This window comes from Pangasianodon hypophthalmus, chromosome 21 (assembly GCF_027358585.1).
Source record: "Pangasianodon hypophthalmus isolate fPanHyp1 chromosome 21, fPanHyp1.pri, whole genome shotgun sequence".
NCBI classification, from domain to species: Eukaryota; Metazoa; Chordata; class Actinopteri; order Siluriformes; family Pangasiidae; genus Pangasianodon; species Pangasianodon hypophthalmus.
In genome coordinates this window covers 2,532,737-2,550,474 of record NC_069730.1, presented here as the reverse complement: position 1 = coordinate 2,550,474, position 17,738 = coordinate 2,532,737, and the positions used below count along the sequence as shown (strand labels likewise).

General features: G+C 39.5%; 1 protein-coding gene across 1 annotated transcript in view; it reads left to right on the top strand.

Annotated features, from left to right (window-relative positions):
• The first annotated feature begins 641 nt into the window (after positions 1-641).
• cdh7a (cadherin 7a) overlaps positions 642-17,738 on the top strand; it is an 88,003-nt gene continuing 70,906 nt past the window's right edge. Inside the window, 3 exon segments of the mRNA XM_026941430.3 lie at positions 642-1,131; positions 12,282-12,606; positions 12,608-12,730. Of these exon segments, the coding sequence (XP_026797231.2) occupies positions 12,508-12,606; positions 12,608-12,730 (222 nt within the window). The 5' untranslated portion in view covers positions 642-1,131; positions 12,282-12,507.

Genomic DNA, 17,738 nt, shown 5'->3' with positions numbered 1-17,738 from the left:
TTATTTTTTTTTTAGAAAGTAGCTCTTTTTTTCAGCATACACTCATCTCATCTAATGATGCACTGAAATAAACAATATAAACAGAACTTACAGTACTTTTAATTTTTGCCACATTTTTCAGTGCACGTTCAGCTGAGATAATGATGCGCATGGCGACTCGCTTTAGTGACTCGATTCCGAGTGAATCAATCTTTTTCTTCAGTTGACTCCTTTTAACTTTTGATTCCCTCAGAGCTCCATCTACAATTCTGACTTTTAGAATAAAGCATTCCTAAAATATTCATAATTATAATAATTATAATTATAATGCTGTTATATGATGAATTTATTTCGTGCATACTGCTTGTTTTATGGATTTGGACTTGAGATGGATTTGGGTGTTGATTCTTGTTTAAGTAGTGTTTAATGACAAATAAGACACAGTGGCAGTCTTTGTTATGTTGAAACATTTGCTGTGGGAGAAATATAGTGACATAACAGGAAATAAGTGAAATGCTAAAAAAAAAAAAAAAAGCAACTTTTGTATTGCAGGAGGGGATAAAAAAAAACCCTGCGATTCGTAGCGAATCGATTCCACAGAAAGACTCGTTCAGAGAGTCGATTCGGTCTCGAATCTCGCATCAGTACAGAAGCAGGGATCGACGAGCGACACTTTTGGCTCTGCCTGTGACAGAGTGTGTATCGGGGCGCGCTGCGTGTGCGTGCATGTGTGTGTGTGTGAGAGAGAGAGAGACTGAGCGAGAGAGACAGAGAGAGAGTGTGTGTGAGTGTGTATTTGTGTGTGTGTGTGTGTATGTCTTCTGGCCGAGCTTCTCTGCAGCTGCGACTCTTCAATGGACCTCATTGTCGCGGTGTCGCGCTCGTAGGCGTGCGGGAACCTCGCGTGCAGAAACCTTGCGTGCGGGAAACCTCGCGTGCGCGGCGGACGCTCCGGGTCTTGCGGTTTTGCGTTGCGCGTGGCACCGTCGGGAGCGCAGCTGTACCTGCAACACTCCTACTTCTTTTCTTTTCTTTCTTTTTTTCTTTCTTTCTTCTTGTTCTGCTGGAGAAACCAGAGAGAAGCTTTTAAACTCGGAGCACGGGATCCTGGGGCTCTGCGTTAACACCGGGTGCACGCGCTTGGAGGTGACGGTAAGCCAGCTTTACGCAGAGCTTTCAGAGTTTATTAACTGTGTTTCTCACACACTTTTTACATTTCCATTTGTCTCTTTTTTTTCGCTCTAAGACCCTAATACTTTCAATTTAGAAATCATTTTATATAAAACCTAAAAGTCGCAGATATAGTTTACATTATGATTATTATTATTATTATTATTATTATTATTATGATGATTATGATTAGTCGTTTATCTAATAAATCTAATAACACATGATGCTGAATGGTATCTGATTCTAGGCTACACATGAGCTGTGTGTACAGTTTATCATGGGGCTTACACTTAATTAGAATCTTAATAATTAAAAACTGGAATTAACCTGGCAACCCAGTGCACACACACGCCCTAGACATCTACACACTGTGCTGCTAGTGTATTAATAAAGCCTATATTTCTATATGATTCTAAATCTGGCAACTCAGCATCATTCATTTCTGAAAAAAAACAGAACAGCACTGCTGATGGGAGATGATGGGAGTCTGTCTCTATATAAACATCTTATTAGTGTCAAGTTTGTTGTTCCGTATGTTTCAATCTAGCAGCAGTGTATACATGTAGCATCCTAATGCCAACTTGTAGCCTACACACACACACACACACACACACACACACTGTCCCTCTCTCTCTCTCTCTCACACACACACACACACACACACACTCTGTCTCTGTCTGTCTGTCTCTCTCTCTCTCTCACACACACACACACACACACACACTCTGTCTCTCTCTCTCTCTCTCTCTCTCTCACACACACACACACACACTGTCTCTGTCTGTCTGTCTCTCTCTCTCTCTCTCACACACACACACACACTCTGTCTCTGTCTGTCTCTCTCTCTCTCTCTCTCACACACACACATACACACTCCATTCTGTCTCTCTCTCTCACACACACACACACACACACACACACACACACACACTCTGTCTCTCTCTCTCTCTCTCTCTCTCTCTCACACACACACACACACTCTGTCTCTGTCTGTCTCTCTCTCTCTCTCTCTCACACACACACATACACACTCCATTCTGTCTCTCTCTCTCTCATACACACATACACGCTCCATTCTGTCTCTCTCTCTCACGCACACACACACACACACACACACACACACACACAAATAGCTCCTGTTTTAGTGTACTATTTCACATATATTATCTGTATTATCCAGTACACCAATAGACAGCATGTAGACACAATCTGACTTGTCCATGACTTAATTAGCATTCAATGGGTTGGTGATTGTCTGCAGTGTGGCTCTGCGCATCGCATATTCATCCACACACACACACACACACACACACACACACACTGCTGGTGAATATTATGAGTGCGTCTGTGCTTGGGCCATTAAGTTCATTTGGCACAATAACAGATGGGCTTGTAAGGTTTGTCCAGTTATCCCTCTGATATGTGATAGCTTAATGAAGTTATGGATATGTGTGTGTGTGTGTGTGTGTGTGTGTGAAGGGAAAAAGTTGCATTTGCATATTTAATTTATTGAGCGCAGTAAATTAGAGTCTGCGTCTCTCTGCAGTAAACCCTCTCTCTGCCTTTTTTATATGATTCCTTTTTCTTTTTTTAAACTGGGTAAAGAATATGAATAGTAAGTTTTATGCCACCTGGAAGCTCTTTGTAGACCTACAGTTGTGTGAGAAAGGAAAGGAAAAGAAAGAAAAGCTGCATTTCAGGCAGGAAAGTTTCTCTCGGCCACTAGGGGGAGCACTTTATTATTGATTAATTGAGTTCATATTCATAAAATGCAGTGTTTCTCACCCTTGTCATCAGCTGAGCTGCCACACTGGTCAGAAGCAAGTCCTTCATTAATCACTAGCTCATTTGCATGCCTTAGTGGCCTGTTATTTCTGTTTTTCTGATCACGCTGCTGGGTTTGGTTTTTACTCTAAATTCACATCATGCTCCTTTCAATCTGCATACTTATCATACTGACACTGCTTTTGTTATCGTGGTATGTTTTTTGTAATCTTGCTATCATGCTGGCGTGACACGTTAATTTCGATATTAAGGATTAATCAAAGTTCATCTTATCATATTCCGATAATATTCTACAGTACTACAGTGTCATGGCTAATAATGTTCATACATTTGAATTCGGATCTCATTCTAATCCAACACGATCCTGATGATCGTGCTAATCTGGCAGACTGATTATCTTGAGCTGGAGTCTTGGAGATCACATTGACGGGGCACTTGATGATGTCATGAGGAGATGTCAGATCTGCCTGTAAGCGTGAAGCTGCATGAGGAGAAGAATACTTTATTTATTGATGCGCGTATTTTCTTGCTCTGGCTCGTGTACTTTTTCTCTCTTTTCAAAACAAATACTTCGTCTCCATTTTGATTCATCACCAGGATGAGCGATCGTTCACATGCAGGACTGCATATAGAGAGAAATAGTAAATTGTGATTATACTGAGGTAACATATTATAGAACCTGTGTCAGAAGTAAATGTTAGCCTACTTTGGTAATTAATTTCACTAATAATAATTAATTTATTGATGTATTGATCAAGCCGATACCAAGATTTGTCAAGAAAGCATACCTGAAACCTCTGAGAAGACAGAAAGCATGATTTCAAGTAAGGAATTAAACAATCAGGATGTGCTGTTATAGGAAAATAATTAACAGCAGGATGGTGTGATGCACGTCCCAGTAACAGAACATCCTGAAGTGTTTTACTCCTCTTATACCACAGCAGGTTGCCTGTTATCACTTACGTTACAGCAGCTATAAACCGTCGTTCCATCAGCAGCCTCTCTTTTCTCTCTCTCTCACTTAATAAGACAAAAAATACAGCTTTTCATGTTACAAAGGAACCACAAAGCATAAAGTCTTCATTAGAAAATGATGGAGATCTTAAAGTTTGTTGTTAGAAAGCCCTGACACTGGAGACTCCTTCCATTTAAATAAACATGTCCTTACAGCAAACATCATCACATCAACAATTACACACCTTCTTAAAATCCGTTTTTGTGGAGTGGTAACAATAATGTAATAGAACGAGCGCGTTAACGTAAAGCTGTGCTTTGCAGTCTGAAATACTTAGAGCTGCTGTTATAGAAAATTAATCAACACCTTCTGACCAATCAGAATCAATAATTTAACAGCGTCGCTTTATAAATAGACGGAGCTACTTTACTTCCAAATGGCGATATGGTTTCAGTTAAATTCATGGCGATTCACACAAATCGTTAAAAAAATTTACTAAACGATTAGCGCTAAGGGTACGTTTAGCTTCTGTGCCATTTTTAGGATTTCTTATGATTTTATTTATTTGTAAGCGATCAAAACACAACCGTATTGATCTTGCTCGGTCAAACTCGTAAGAATCTTTCCTGAGATTTTAGAGATTTTTCAGCGTGTTTTTTGTGCCAGTGTTCAACAGAGCTTTTGAATCACGGAAGGGGGTTTACGTTGTTTACGTGCGGAGACGGAGCTCTTCAGTCAGCTACATTTGTGGTGTAGTCAGAAGAGATTTTATGTAGTGTTTATGTGAGATGTGTGCATATGCAAATTGACTGAATTTACTTATTGCAAGTTAGATGAAGACATAGCAGACAAAAGAAACAATGGATAATCTTTGAGGACGAACATTTTTCATCCCAAATTCGGCCCTGTGGCAGTCTGGCAACTCCACATTTCCATAACCAGCTCTCCGAGCCCATTAAGTGCCTGTAAGCCAGTCTGGCACTCGTGGCCTCTCCCCGGCGAGCGGATCCACCAGGAGGCTGTAATAATGAGGCCATATGTTGCCCATCCTTGCTGTACTGCACTTGATGCCCCAATGCCAGGAGCTATGCACTGAGCACGCTCGCCAACACTCTGCCCCCCAGCAGGCGGTGAGGTCTGGATCAGCCCAAGCATAGAAGCCCAAGAAGGCCAGGTTCCTCCTCATCACACGGAGTGATGAGGCTAATGAGGCTTCATCATCCACACTTTCTGGGTGATCGGCTTGGAACAAGGACCAATAGACATGGAACAAAGGAGTGGAGAAAGGACAGCGTGAGATAAATATAGCACAAAAAAGCAGACACAGATTCACAGACTCAGAGCTCATTGCTAGAACTTTATTTTATTTTTGGCCTCTTTTACTCTCCAGGTGTGTTCGTTAGCTTCTGAATGTCTAGATCAGGAAAAGAAGAGGTGATCCCACGGGAGCAGTGACGCACAGAGGGAAGAGATTTGCACAGGGATTGAGGTTTCAGTGACACGCATAAACTTCAACAGAACTACACTGTGACAGTGTAGACGGACAGTGACGATGAAATGGAACGACATGATAAAGAAAAGAAATGGGACGTATTTACAGAGCTGAAGAGTGGAAGCCAAGTATTTCAGTGGGCTGGAAAATATTTCAATAAAATGTTTTCAGTGATGACAATATATGCATATATATGAAAAACAACTCCTCAAGGGAACCCTCTTGGGAAGGAAAGAATCTGTTTGCAACCTTTGAAAGCAACCTTTGCATTTATTGTATTGTATTATAGCTGCTTTAATGTAAAAGAGAACAGGAATTATCTTGTTTCATGGACAATCCACAACATTAAACTAACTATAGAAGGATCAAAAGTATGACATGTTATTCTTTAGTTAATAAAGAATTGTAGTTGTTGGAAAATTGCTGTGGTATAAAAGGAATAAAACACTTGAGGGCATGCTGTTATTGGAAAAGAATCAACTTCAGGGTGGTAGCAGTAACTCCACTTCATCACACCACACCAGAGTGTTTTATTCCTGAATTTACATGATGATGATGATGATTATTAATATTATTATTATTATTATTATTGTTGTTGTTGTTGTTGTCATAGGCTAAGCTGCCTGATTCTAAAAGTGTATCTACTGTAAGGGGAAAACTCTTACAGATAACTCCAGACACTTTGTACTTTATGTTCTCCGAGGTGTCACCCGAATGGAAGTTCTGCGTCTCTGAAATAATTGAGACACGGTTAGAGAGCGTTTTCTTTCCGTCTCGACTGCTTCTATGCTGTTTTTTCGACATTTGTCGAGTTTATCTAGTGTAACGTACAGCGATCTAATCAGGAAGCTAAGCGCATGTAATTCCCAGCTAAAGCATGGCTTATAATGGAGATTAGAGGCTTCGGATGAGACATTTCCCCTCTGAGGCGTGCAAGATATCCTGAGACAGTGTGTTCTTTTCCAGTATGGTTAGAGTTCACGTTAAAAAAAAAAGGACAGAAAGAAAGAGATGGATTTGAGAAGCAGGGAGTAGTGAGAGACTTGGAGAGACGGAGTCTCTGAAGAATACTTTGTGAATTACTTTGCCTCACTGTTCCTGATGTGGATAGAGAGAAAGCCAAGGTGTGTCTGAGTGTGTGTGTGAGAGAGAGAGAGAGATGAAGAGTGGAAAGGGAATGAGAGGAAAGGACAGAGCATCCCTGGAGGACTCTTCTTCTCTCCTTCAGATCACATTCCTTTCGCAGCTCGTTTCAGCTCGGGTTCTTTAGCAGATCTTAAACGCACGTCCCGCATGCCGGAGTTCAGAGAACACTGCCAGTCCACTCAACATTTACATCCTCGCCCTGCTCCTAACACACCTGAAGCAGAAAATCAAGCTGTGCTGGAAAGTGTCAGACTAAAATTACTATTTAGAAACCATTCGATCAAAATCGCTGAGAAAATGAATGCCCCAGGAAACCTACATCTGTGATTGCTTTCTAATGAGGTTAATGTCGATCCTGTGGCCACGATATTCACTGCAAAGTGTGGATAATTAGCGACTTTTCCAACTTCTGCATTGTGTACTTTGACAGAATTTCTTCTCTTCTGATGTAAAGTGGGTAGAGTGAAACTTTATGGGGAAAAATAACCTTATGTAAGCTTTATGCTCATATCATTCTTTCATCCCACGCAGCTTTTATTGAAACTATGCGTTGATGCTTGAACAGTCTCTTGGAGTTGGAGCGAGCCAGCAAGTGAAAGCTAAGTGAAAGCTAACCTCAGAAAAGCTAACATAATGAGCAAAAGTAAACTAGTGAGGAAAAGCTAAAAAGAGAAAAAAAGCTACCAAGTGAAAAGAAACCCTGTGAGAAAAAGAAAGCTAATCTAGTGAGTGAAGGCAAAATAGTGAGTGAAATCTAAACTAGCACAATCTAACATGGTAAGCAAAAGCAAACTAGTGAGTAAAAGGAAACTAGCCTAGGAAATGTAACCTACTGAGTGACAGCAAACTATTAAATGTGAGTGAAAAGCTAATGTAATGTGCAAAGGAAAACTGGCAAGAAAAATCTAACTGACTGAGTGAAAGGAAACTAGCGAGCGAATGCAAGCCTGTGAGTAAAAGCAAACTCGCAAGTGAAAGCTAACCTAGCAGACGCTAAAATAACGAGCAAACTAGTAAACAAGTAAAGACTAACTAGAGAGTAAAAACCTATGAAAAAACCTATGAGTGAAAGAAAGCTAGTCTAGTGAGTGTAGGCAAAGTAGTGATTAAATGCTAATTTGAGAGAGAAAGGTCTAACCTGCAAACCTGTGAGCAAAAGCGATGGGTGAGAAGCTAACCTAGCAAAAGCTAACATAATGAGGAAAAAGCTAATTAGTTAGTAAAAGCTAAGTAGAGATAGAAATGTAACCTACCAAATGAAAGCAAACTAGTGAATGAAAGCAAACTAGGAAGTGAAAGCTAACCTATCAAAGCTAACATTGTGAACAAAAGCACACTAGTGAGTACAAGCTAACTAGCAAGGAAATGAAAGTGAGAGCAAAAGCAAAGCTGTGAGTGAAAGAACGCTAATCTAGCGAGCTAGGGTAAAAGTGAGCAAAAGCTAACTAGCAAGAGAAATCGAACCTACTGTATTGCGTGATAGAAAACCAGCCAGTGAAAGAAAGCTAATCTACTTAGCGAAGCCAAGCTAGTGAGAGAAAGCTGATTAGAGAGAGAGATTTAACCTACTGAGTGAAAGTTAACTAGCGAGTGAAAATAAACCTGGGGTCCGAAGCTAAACTAGCAAGCGAAGGCACTAGCGTGTGAGAGCTAATCGAGTGAGCGTAAGCAAACTGTTAAGTGTTGCTGATGCTACAGATGCTGAGCTGGTTCACGTTTTAGAAAACTGAACTACAGACATTTTTTAATACATCAAAAACTTTGCTACAGTTTTTTTTTTAAGTCTCTGATTCATGGTCAAAAATAGTTTGACAATATTTTCGGAATCAAACTCCGGTTGTTGTATATTATTCTCTAAATGTATTAGAGAATGTGTTGAATGTGTAAATGTGTTAAAATTGCAAACTGTCACCACTGAAGTAAAAAGACGCTCAGCAGAAGACAAGCGCTCGGTGATTGATGCGAGTTGGAGCGATGATTTGTTGCGTCTTGATAAGTTCTTCACAAACACATCCATTACACACACTTACACCACAGCGCTGTTGAATTCTCAAATCCGATTGGTCAGAAGGTGTTGATGAATTTTCTGGAAAAACAGCTCTGACAGTAGTGCAGCTGCAAATCCCAGGTTTATATTAATGTGTAAAATCACAGTTTCTATAGTAACAGCTCATTCGCATGTACTTTTATGGCGGACGATCTATATAACCGAAGACTTAATACTTAGTTGTTGCTTAATAAACAAAACATAACCACTGATGTGGTGCAGTTTTCTGTGAGGAGATGTTTATTTAACATTTATGGAAGGAGTCTCCAGTATCAGTCAGTCAGTTTTCCAGATGGAGGACTTTGTGTTTGCGTTTGCAAATCGTTTGCTGTGGTGAAAGAGGAATAAAACACTTATCAACGTCAGAGTGGTAACAGTATCCCTGCGTCATGACCCCATCACCCCGTCGCTGATTATTTTCCTATAACAGCACAACACGGAGTGTGTTATTCCTTACTTATTTGGCAGACGCTTTGATCCAACCTTCCCTAGGGCAGAACGTTAGCGGGTTCTGTATCAAGCGTTCGAGTTCAGATCTCCTCTTAGCGACGTGTGAAGTCTTCTGTTTTCCTGAGACGTTGAATTTCTGTCCAGGCCTCGACATCCCTCATGACATCAGAATAAATTCTGAAGGCATGAGGCATTCTGCTTCAAGGACGGATTCGACCCAATTTCTGTTTGAACTCCTTTGATTGGGAGTTTAAAAGGCTGTTTGAAGCATGTGTAAGCTCTGCCGAGAACCCCGAGGGCCGGAGGAGCTATGTGACTGGAATTTTGTCATTTTAGCCAAGGTTACGTGCTTCTGAACTGCAGATTTGCATTGCTAATGGAGCGCTACGCCATGTCATGAGTCACGGCTGCTTTGTTCTGTCCCAGTGAGCACAAAGACGTTTAAAAGGCGTGTTATGGTCAACTGGTAACTCTGTAAACTCCTAGATTATTATGTATTTATTCATTTTACAGGAAATACAGTAAAACTAAGAGGAAAGGTGCTTAGTTATGAGAGTGAGGAATCCTGGGAGTTTTTGGGGTTAAGGATCGATGTTAAGACTGATGACGTTGCAATTAAACGTAACTTTAAGGAGTCAAAATAACAGTTACAGGATTATATTTGAACTTGTTAGAGTTTTAGGTTTAAAAAAAGGATCTATAAAAATAAGATTTTTTTAAAAAAATAAGGGTTATATTTTGAATTATTATAATTTTTTTTTAAAATAAGGATTAAAAAAATAAGGATTATAATTTTAATTATTAATTTTAGATAGTTAAAGATAAGGATCTTCCAAAAAAATAAGGTTTATATTTTAAAATATTATAGCTTTAAATCTTTTGAAATAAGGACCTTTAAAAACATGGATTATATTTTTGTGTAATATGATAATTTTAGATCTTTAAAAAATAAGGATTAAAGAGATTTATTAAACATAAAATTTGCTTTAGATCTGATTTTCAATATTAAATAAGAAGGAAATTGTGATTTCAGGACCATCTACCACAGAGCTAGCAAGCTCTTTTATTTATCCAGATTTCTATCATAAAATGAACATTATGTTACATTTCACATTATGTTACTCAGACAGTACATTACCATTATTAGTGAAAAAATATCCTTTGAATTTCCTTACAATGCATATTCAGATCTCAGGTCAAAGTGAACCAGAACTCAATCTTTTCCTGAATAACGTGCCTTTTATGGGACAATTTGAGTCAAAGCGCTCAGCTATGTATCACTGTTACCCACAAAATACAGTCATTGTGTGAAAAGTGCAGCGTTCAAGTTCAAATTGGACTTGTGGAATTCTGCTGGCTCGATAATGGTCATCCACAGACGTCTCTGGTCAGTCTGAGCTCGCTGGGGTTTCTTTATTAGCAAGGTAAAAGCCAGGCCTCGGCAAGGGAGCAGCAGTGCTGTGGTTGTTTTTTTTTCCCTGTCTGATCTCATCAGCTACTGCTAAAGGAAATATAAATCTCCCGGGACGTCGAATGTCCTGCACGGAAATGGTGTACCGCTGTTCTGCTATTAGGCATTTTCATTTAGCTGACACCTCCTATATGGGCACTCGGAGTGGCATACATTTGTTTTACTGCTGTCAGCAATTGATCTCTTTCTCTCTTTCTCTTTCTCTCTCTCTCTCTCTCTCTCTCTCACTCTCTCTTTCGGACTCTGCCCTTAAGACAAATGTGCTCCACTTTCTGTGGGTCTGTTAGTTCACCCGCAGCACTTCACACACTTCTCATGTCTTCCTTTGAAATATCAAAAAGATCTTGCTGCTTTTTAATCTTGCGGTCGAGTGTGTAGCAGCGTTAGTATATACATACACATATTGAAAGAATGATATAGAAAAGAAACATGGCCAAAAAAAGAAACTGTAATTATTAATGTGTGCTTCAAGCAAATACTGTTGTCAATACACAAATACACGAACAGCTTGTATATGAAGGCTGCCTTCAATTTATGCAACATTTTAGCGTTTTTGAATAGATTCCTGTTGTGTTCTCCTTCTCGTTGCGGTTCTTTAGGAAGGCGAGAACACATCGATCACACTATAGTGCGGACCAAAACAGCCGAGAGCTTCTGAGCGCCTTGGTCTCGCTTTGCTTCCAAGTGAACTCTCTGAGAAAGCAATTTGAATCTGAATCGACTCACTTGCAGGAAGTGAATCAAACATGCAGAAATGTCATGTGATACACAAAATGTTTAAAACTAGGTATTTATATAATGATCTAATCATTTATTTATTGTTTACTCCATGTTCTCTGTGCTCAGGTGGTTGTTGTGATTTTAGTCGGTTTGCTGAGTCTGAATCAGAGTGAATTTGATACTTTTGATTCATTTACTGTTTGTTTTGGTTTTACACTGCACGTAATTAAACGTACCAAAAAGCATCTGAAAGCAACTGAAAGCATCCTTGTAATACACTTTCATTTATTGGTCAGAAACAGAGTGATGGAAACCGTTAAACAAACCTTTACCAAGTGTTAGTGGAAATCAAACAAATCACTTGAGCTCAGAGAACAGGTAGTCGGCACAGAATAAATAATTAGATAGTTATATAAATAAGTAGTTTGAAACAGTTTATGTATCACATCCAGAGTTTATTTTACAAAAATCCCGTTTGGCGTTTCTGCATTCCTGTAAGTGAGTTGATTCAGAGTCAGATCACTTTCTCACTAGAGTTCACTTGGATGTGGAAGCGGACCAGGACCACCTCGCTCAGATGCTGGCTGTTGTTTTGTTCCACACCGGAGCGTAAATGCTGGATTCTCACTTGCCTAAAGAACTGCACTGAGGGAGAGAGCACACCAGGGTTCCATTAAACAATGCTAAATGCTGCATGTACACGGAGCTGAGACTCCATAATTTCATCTGTGCAAATCTGCAGAACATGAGGCATTTCTGCAGTGCTACAGCTCTGTGCTTTGGCTCAGTTTAGCAGCTCACATCTCCAAAACAATGCTGCAAACCAAAGCACATGGCCTGGTTGATTCACTTCCTGAAAGTGAGTCAATTCAGAGTCAAATTGCTTATTGAATTTGCTGTGCTTGTAACACTTTTCAGCACTGTCACAGGGCAGCTATTACTACATTAATAAGCATGTCATGGATGATGCCGTGTCTTCCTAGGTTCTGACTCTTAACTAACTGCCTCAGCCCATTTCTTTCTTTTTTCTCTCCCTCACTCACACTTTTCCTCTCTGTCTTTTCAGGACTGACATTCCTGATTCAGCCGTGATCAACATTCACTTCTCCTGTGGTCCATCTCATCAATCACTGCTGCTCCTCGTCTCCACTGCCTTTCCACACAGAGAACAAACTCCGGAGCAAACCATCCACTGCTGGATATCTTGTGCCTCTTTGTCACCCCACATCGACTTTTTCTCACCCTCGTTTTTCTCCTCCGGCCCACACCATGAGCAGGAGGAGCTGTGGGGAATGGAGTGGACTGACAGCACTCAGCATGTTGGTGCTGGTCCAGTGGGCGGGCAGCTGCTGGGCCATGACGCTGAACTCGGTTCCTCTGCGTCCAGTACCAGCCGCATCAAGCAGAGTCGAGGATGAGGACACGGTACTCCACAGACACAAGAGGAACTGGGTGTGGAACCAGTTCTTCGTCCTGGAGGAGTACACGGGAGACGACCCTCTCTACGTCGGCAAGGTAAGTCGCTCTATAAACCTAAATAGCTAAACCGTGTGCAAATAATAATTATTACGATATACTTTGATATTTAACGCTGTATTGTTATATATCATTTATGACAAATCTGCATGAGAACATCAGCACAAAAAAAAAAACACACAAATGTTAACTCAAGGACCATTAACAAATCTTCAAACCCTTAAAAGTTCCATGTAGAATCCTACAATAATGTTTCCTCATTTCGGAAGCTTCCGAATAAAATCCAAGACCCCTTAAATATCCCAAGAACCCCAGTAGTTAAATTTAACTAGGTAATGTAGAATTGTCAAGGCAAACTATAGAACTAGCTAGCAAGCAGTAGCTAGCTATCCACCGAAGAATACCAGCTGAGCACTTTTTAATTAGCTAAACCTATTAAAACATGTTAGCTACAGTGTAGACAATATTTTCTTTACTGTTTTAATTGATATTTATATTTATGATGATAAAATTGGTCCTATACTTAAAATTAGCTATGTAACGTAACTGTGTTAACTGTGTTAAGCGAAATAAACAGGCTTTCAAGTGATATCCAACTCTCTATGTTAGTCAGCCAGGAAGGGTGCTTTCTGATAAGCTAAACTTACTAAAAATGTTAGCTACTGCCTAGCATCTATTTTCTATACAGTTTTTTGCGTATGGTTACATTTAGCTAGTTAATGTAACATTGTCCAAGCAGAGTATGAAAAATGTTAGCTAGTGTTAGTTAATTAGCTCTTCTAGGCTAAGCTAACCCTACTTTAGAAATAAAGTTGTGTTTGATCTAGTTTGAGAAGTGAATGATTCTAATTAAAGAAATGTTATATTGAAAGTGCAGATATTGTAAATCATGCTAAAAGATTAGCCAATTATGATATGGACATTGAGTATTAGTCTAGAGGTAACTCAAAGGCTAATCGCTAATCGCAAACCTAAAACAGACAGGAAATGCTGTCCAGAATATACACCACTTTTAGAATGAACTTTATTTATAACATGTTTTGATGTTGCAATAAAGTGTATAAATTGTGTGACACAAAACTAGAACTCCAGAAAAATAAATCTTGTGATACTGCAACAGCTCTGTGTCAAAAATGGAGTTCTTTTTTTTTTTCTCCGATGTCTGTCGCATTTTTCACCCCATCCATCACAGCCTAGTGGAGGCTCGATACATTTAGATTCCTACATTTTCCAGGGGAAAAAAAATGAGTTTCATAGCTCAGGTATGAGTCAAAGTCGAAGTTATTGTTTCTGACGTCTACATTTGCTGTTTTGACTCACGCCTCAGGCCCTCCATCAGAGCCTGGGCTGAAATCTGAAGTCAGTGAAGGTGTCCAATAAAAAAAAAAAAAAAAAAAAAAAAAAAAAAAAAAAAAAGGACTAGATAAGGTTATTTGGGCAGTGTTTGTCATCTCCTGTCTTGCACGGGTTTGGTTTTTCGAATCTCAGATTCTAGTTTTTTACTAAACGCAAAATAGGAGGTAGACCAGGACTGCTGATATCCACATGCTTTCCGATTACGTGTCGTTAACGTAACTCTACAGCACGCTAGGTTTTGTAAGATATAGCTATTGTGTTTGGTCTTCTTTTGATGGTGACATTTTGGTCTTCCATTTTATATATAATTTCAAATATTTCAATTGAGGAATAAGAGGTGGTCATTGTACTTTGAAGTTTGAGCTACGAATAAATTGAGTTCGTCTCTCATTACTTCTCCATTTTGTCCTTCATTAAAGCAGAGACCTCTTGAATACTGCCTGCAGGAATGTTGAATTATTTTTGCTTTTTTTTTTTTTTTTCCTATAATAGGTTAGGATTTGGTAATCCATTACAGCATTTTGGTATCTGACTGCTAATGGGATAAAATTTGGGCTAGAGCTCAGATTTAACCCACACGATGACTGACACAACACTGATCTTTCATGTGAACATAGAACACGAATGGTCATAAGTCTGTGCTATCAGTATCTACAGGGAGAAATGCATTCTGTGCATCTCTAGATGTAGGTGTTAAATATGCGTTACGAGCGCCGGATAATGATCGTCCTCCGAGGAGCTCATGCATGACTCTGCCGCATGCGTTCCATGTGTGATGTGAATTAGTAATAACAGCCATTACTTCTCTGCTGCTCTTACCAAAGTCTCCTCTAATATTTGCTTTTTGGAGCCTTCTGTTTGACAGCGGAGTGTGGCAGGATGTACGCTGGTATGAGAGTGTGTGTGAGTATATATGTGTGTGTGTGTGTGTTTTCCCTTCAAAGCCATGCACTGCCTTTTAAAGTCAACCTAAAAAAACGTGTTTTTGGGATTAAATCCTTTTGTGAGAATTCATTTTAGTCAGCAAGCTGATCAAAGTGTGAAGTTGTCACTGCAGCGGTGTGGAGAAATTCTTTAGAAAACCTGAGTTACAATTGAATCAGTGTTATTGCATCATAAAATATAACAGCCAGTAATGTTGCAGTATGCAAATGCAGGTTGGTGAATTGGGAAAAGGGGGTGGAGCTTTTTAAGTTCTGTCCATCTTTCTGATTTCTAATGAAAGTTCTCCAATAACAGAAGTCCTGAAGTGTTCTATTCCACAGCCAGTTTTTACTCCATTAAAGAATGACACATCTTTTTTTTTATCCGTTTATAGTTACATTTAAGGTTGTTTTGGAACATTCCTTCACCAGTCTCTCTTTTTTTCGCTCTCTTGAAGTGAATAATACGAAATCTGCAGCTTGTCGTGTTAACGTGAAACCACAAAGTCCTGAAGACGTAAAGTTACAGCTTTACCTCTGACTGTCACAAAGCGCTGATACTGGAGACTCCTTCCATAAAAGCAAATAAACATCTCCTGACAGAAAACTTCAGCATATCAACAATTACACTTTTTAAAAATCTGTTTATACAGCGTGTCCACAGTACAAGACCATGTAGAAGTTGTCGCCATAGAAACAAAAGGGTATTAGAATATTAGAATGTTAATATTACAATAAATCTGTGATTAGCAGATGCGTTGTTATTTTACAGTGGAGAAGAGTATGATCTGGTAGAGCCGAGTCTTTATAAAATAATTCCACCATGTTTGGCTTTTTGGGGTAATAAAAGGAACTTGGAAAGTGTGTGTACACTGTGTCTCACAGAAGGTTCTTGTAAATCCAACCAAGTGTTTTGTCAAAACAGGTATTTGATGTACTAGCTGAACAACACTTATTTTAGCTCATGTACTACCTATAAATCGACTTCTAGATTGTTACAGACCATAGATCTCCTTTAAAGTGTGTCTCACTGACACTTGCTGGCTCTGTGCTAATGACCGGCTGTGTGTTTAATGAATATCTGACACATTGTTTGATCACGGCTCTTTGATAGCAAACGGATTTAAAGTCCTGCTCACTCAGATTAAAGGGGATTAGTAAGGATTTGTCACACAGGAGGAGTCGAAAGATTCTGGATGGTGACAAAAAAATTGTCATATTGTGTCGTATTTGTGAAATATTACCGTGGGATTTGGAAATTGTACGCATATCTGAGTGCAGTTGTCATTGCTAAGTTGTTGTTTTGTCATTTTTGTTTCGTGCTTTACCACAGACGCTGAGCCATTTCTTTTTCCTCACCCTGGCAGAATGTACTGTGAGCTGCTTGATAAGAGGGTTTGGTATCTAGCTAGTCATCTAGTTAATAAATGCTAACCTGCTGCCACTTTAGTCTCTATACAGTTGGATATTGTTGCTAACTTGACTGACTGATGACTTAATCTGAGCTTCTGCTCACAGCTCACAGCAGTGTGTGCTTTCAAACCTGTTTGGAAATCTCAGCAAGTAGGTTGTTGTTCTTCTATCGACTGCTCCCGTTAGGGGTCATCACAGTGGCTCATTGGTCCGTATATTTGATTTGGCACATTTTTTACGCCTGGATGCCCTTCCTGACACAGCCCTCCCCAGTTTTATCTGGGCTGGGGACCGGCACTGGGACTGCACTGTCTTGTGCAGGTTCCCTGGCCAGGAATCGAACCCGGGCCGTGGCGGTGAGAGCGCCAAGGCCTAACCACTAGACCTCCAGGGACGCAAAACTCAGCAAGTAGGTAAGCAATAAAAAACTCCATGACGTGCTGTTTTAGGAAAATAATCAATGATAGCGTGGTGTGATTGTTGATTATTTTTCTATAACAGCAAGTCCTGAAGTGTTTTATCCATCTTAGATCACAGCAGTTTTACAAGACTAACAGGTTTTTCTTTGTTAAGGAACAACACGTTGTAGTATTTACCTGTTTATAGTTCCATTTAAAAATTAATTAGAATGGGAATCGCTGTGTAAAATTTATAATCTGTAATTTGCAGAAAATGTGACAGTTAAGTGCTTGGACCCCTAACAGTTTGGTACTTGGACATCTAATATTGTAGAGCATGGCCTCCTAACAATTTTCATGCTTGGACACATAATTCTATGTGCTTCGACCCCTAACAATATAGTACTTGGACACATAAGAGATTCAAAATCAGAATCAGTTTTATTGGCCAAATATACCTGAACACACAGTGTTGCTTTAATTTAGTTACGCTAACTAGCTTCTAGTATAGCTAGTTAGCTTCAAATATCTGCATTTTTACAGTAGCTTATTCAGCATTACTAATTAATTATCTCTTTTTCTGATATCAACAATGAGATGCTTTTATTTTAAAATGTACATTACACATGTAGAAAGTTTATGCATCAAGTTTCAACAGCGTCAAATAATAATTTCTGGTAGGCTGCCAGCGGGTGTCAAATTAGAGCGGAATTAAAACACAAAGACCTTGAGAGATGATCTGAATATATCAAGCACCTGTCTTACAGCTCTGCTCGTCTCTTCATACACACACACACACACACACACACACACACATACACACAGCTCTTTAGCAGCACACACTGCCAGACTGAGTTTTATTAGAATCTGACTCATCTCCAGTCGACTCGAAACCAGGAAAGACCGAACACAAGTGTGTGTCAGCATGGAATGATAATGAGCAGAGTCATGTGCATG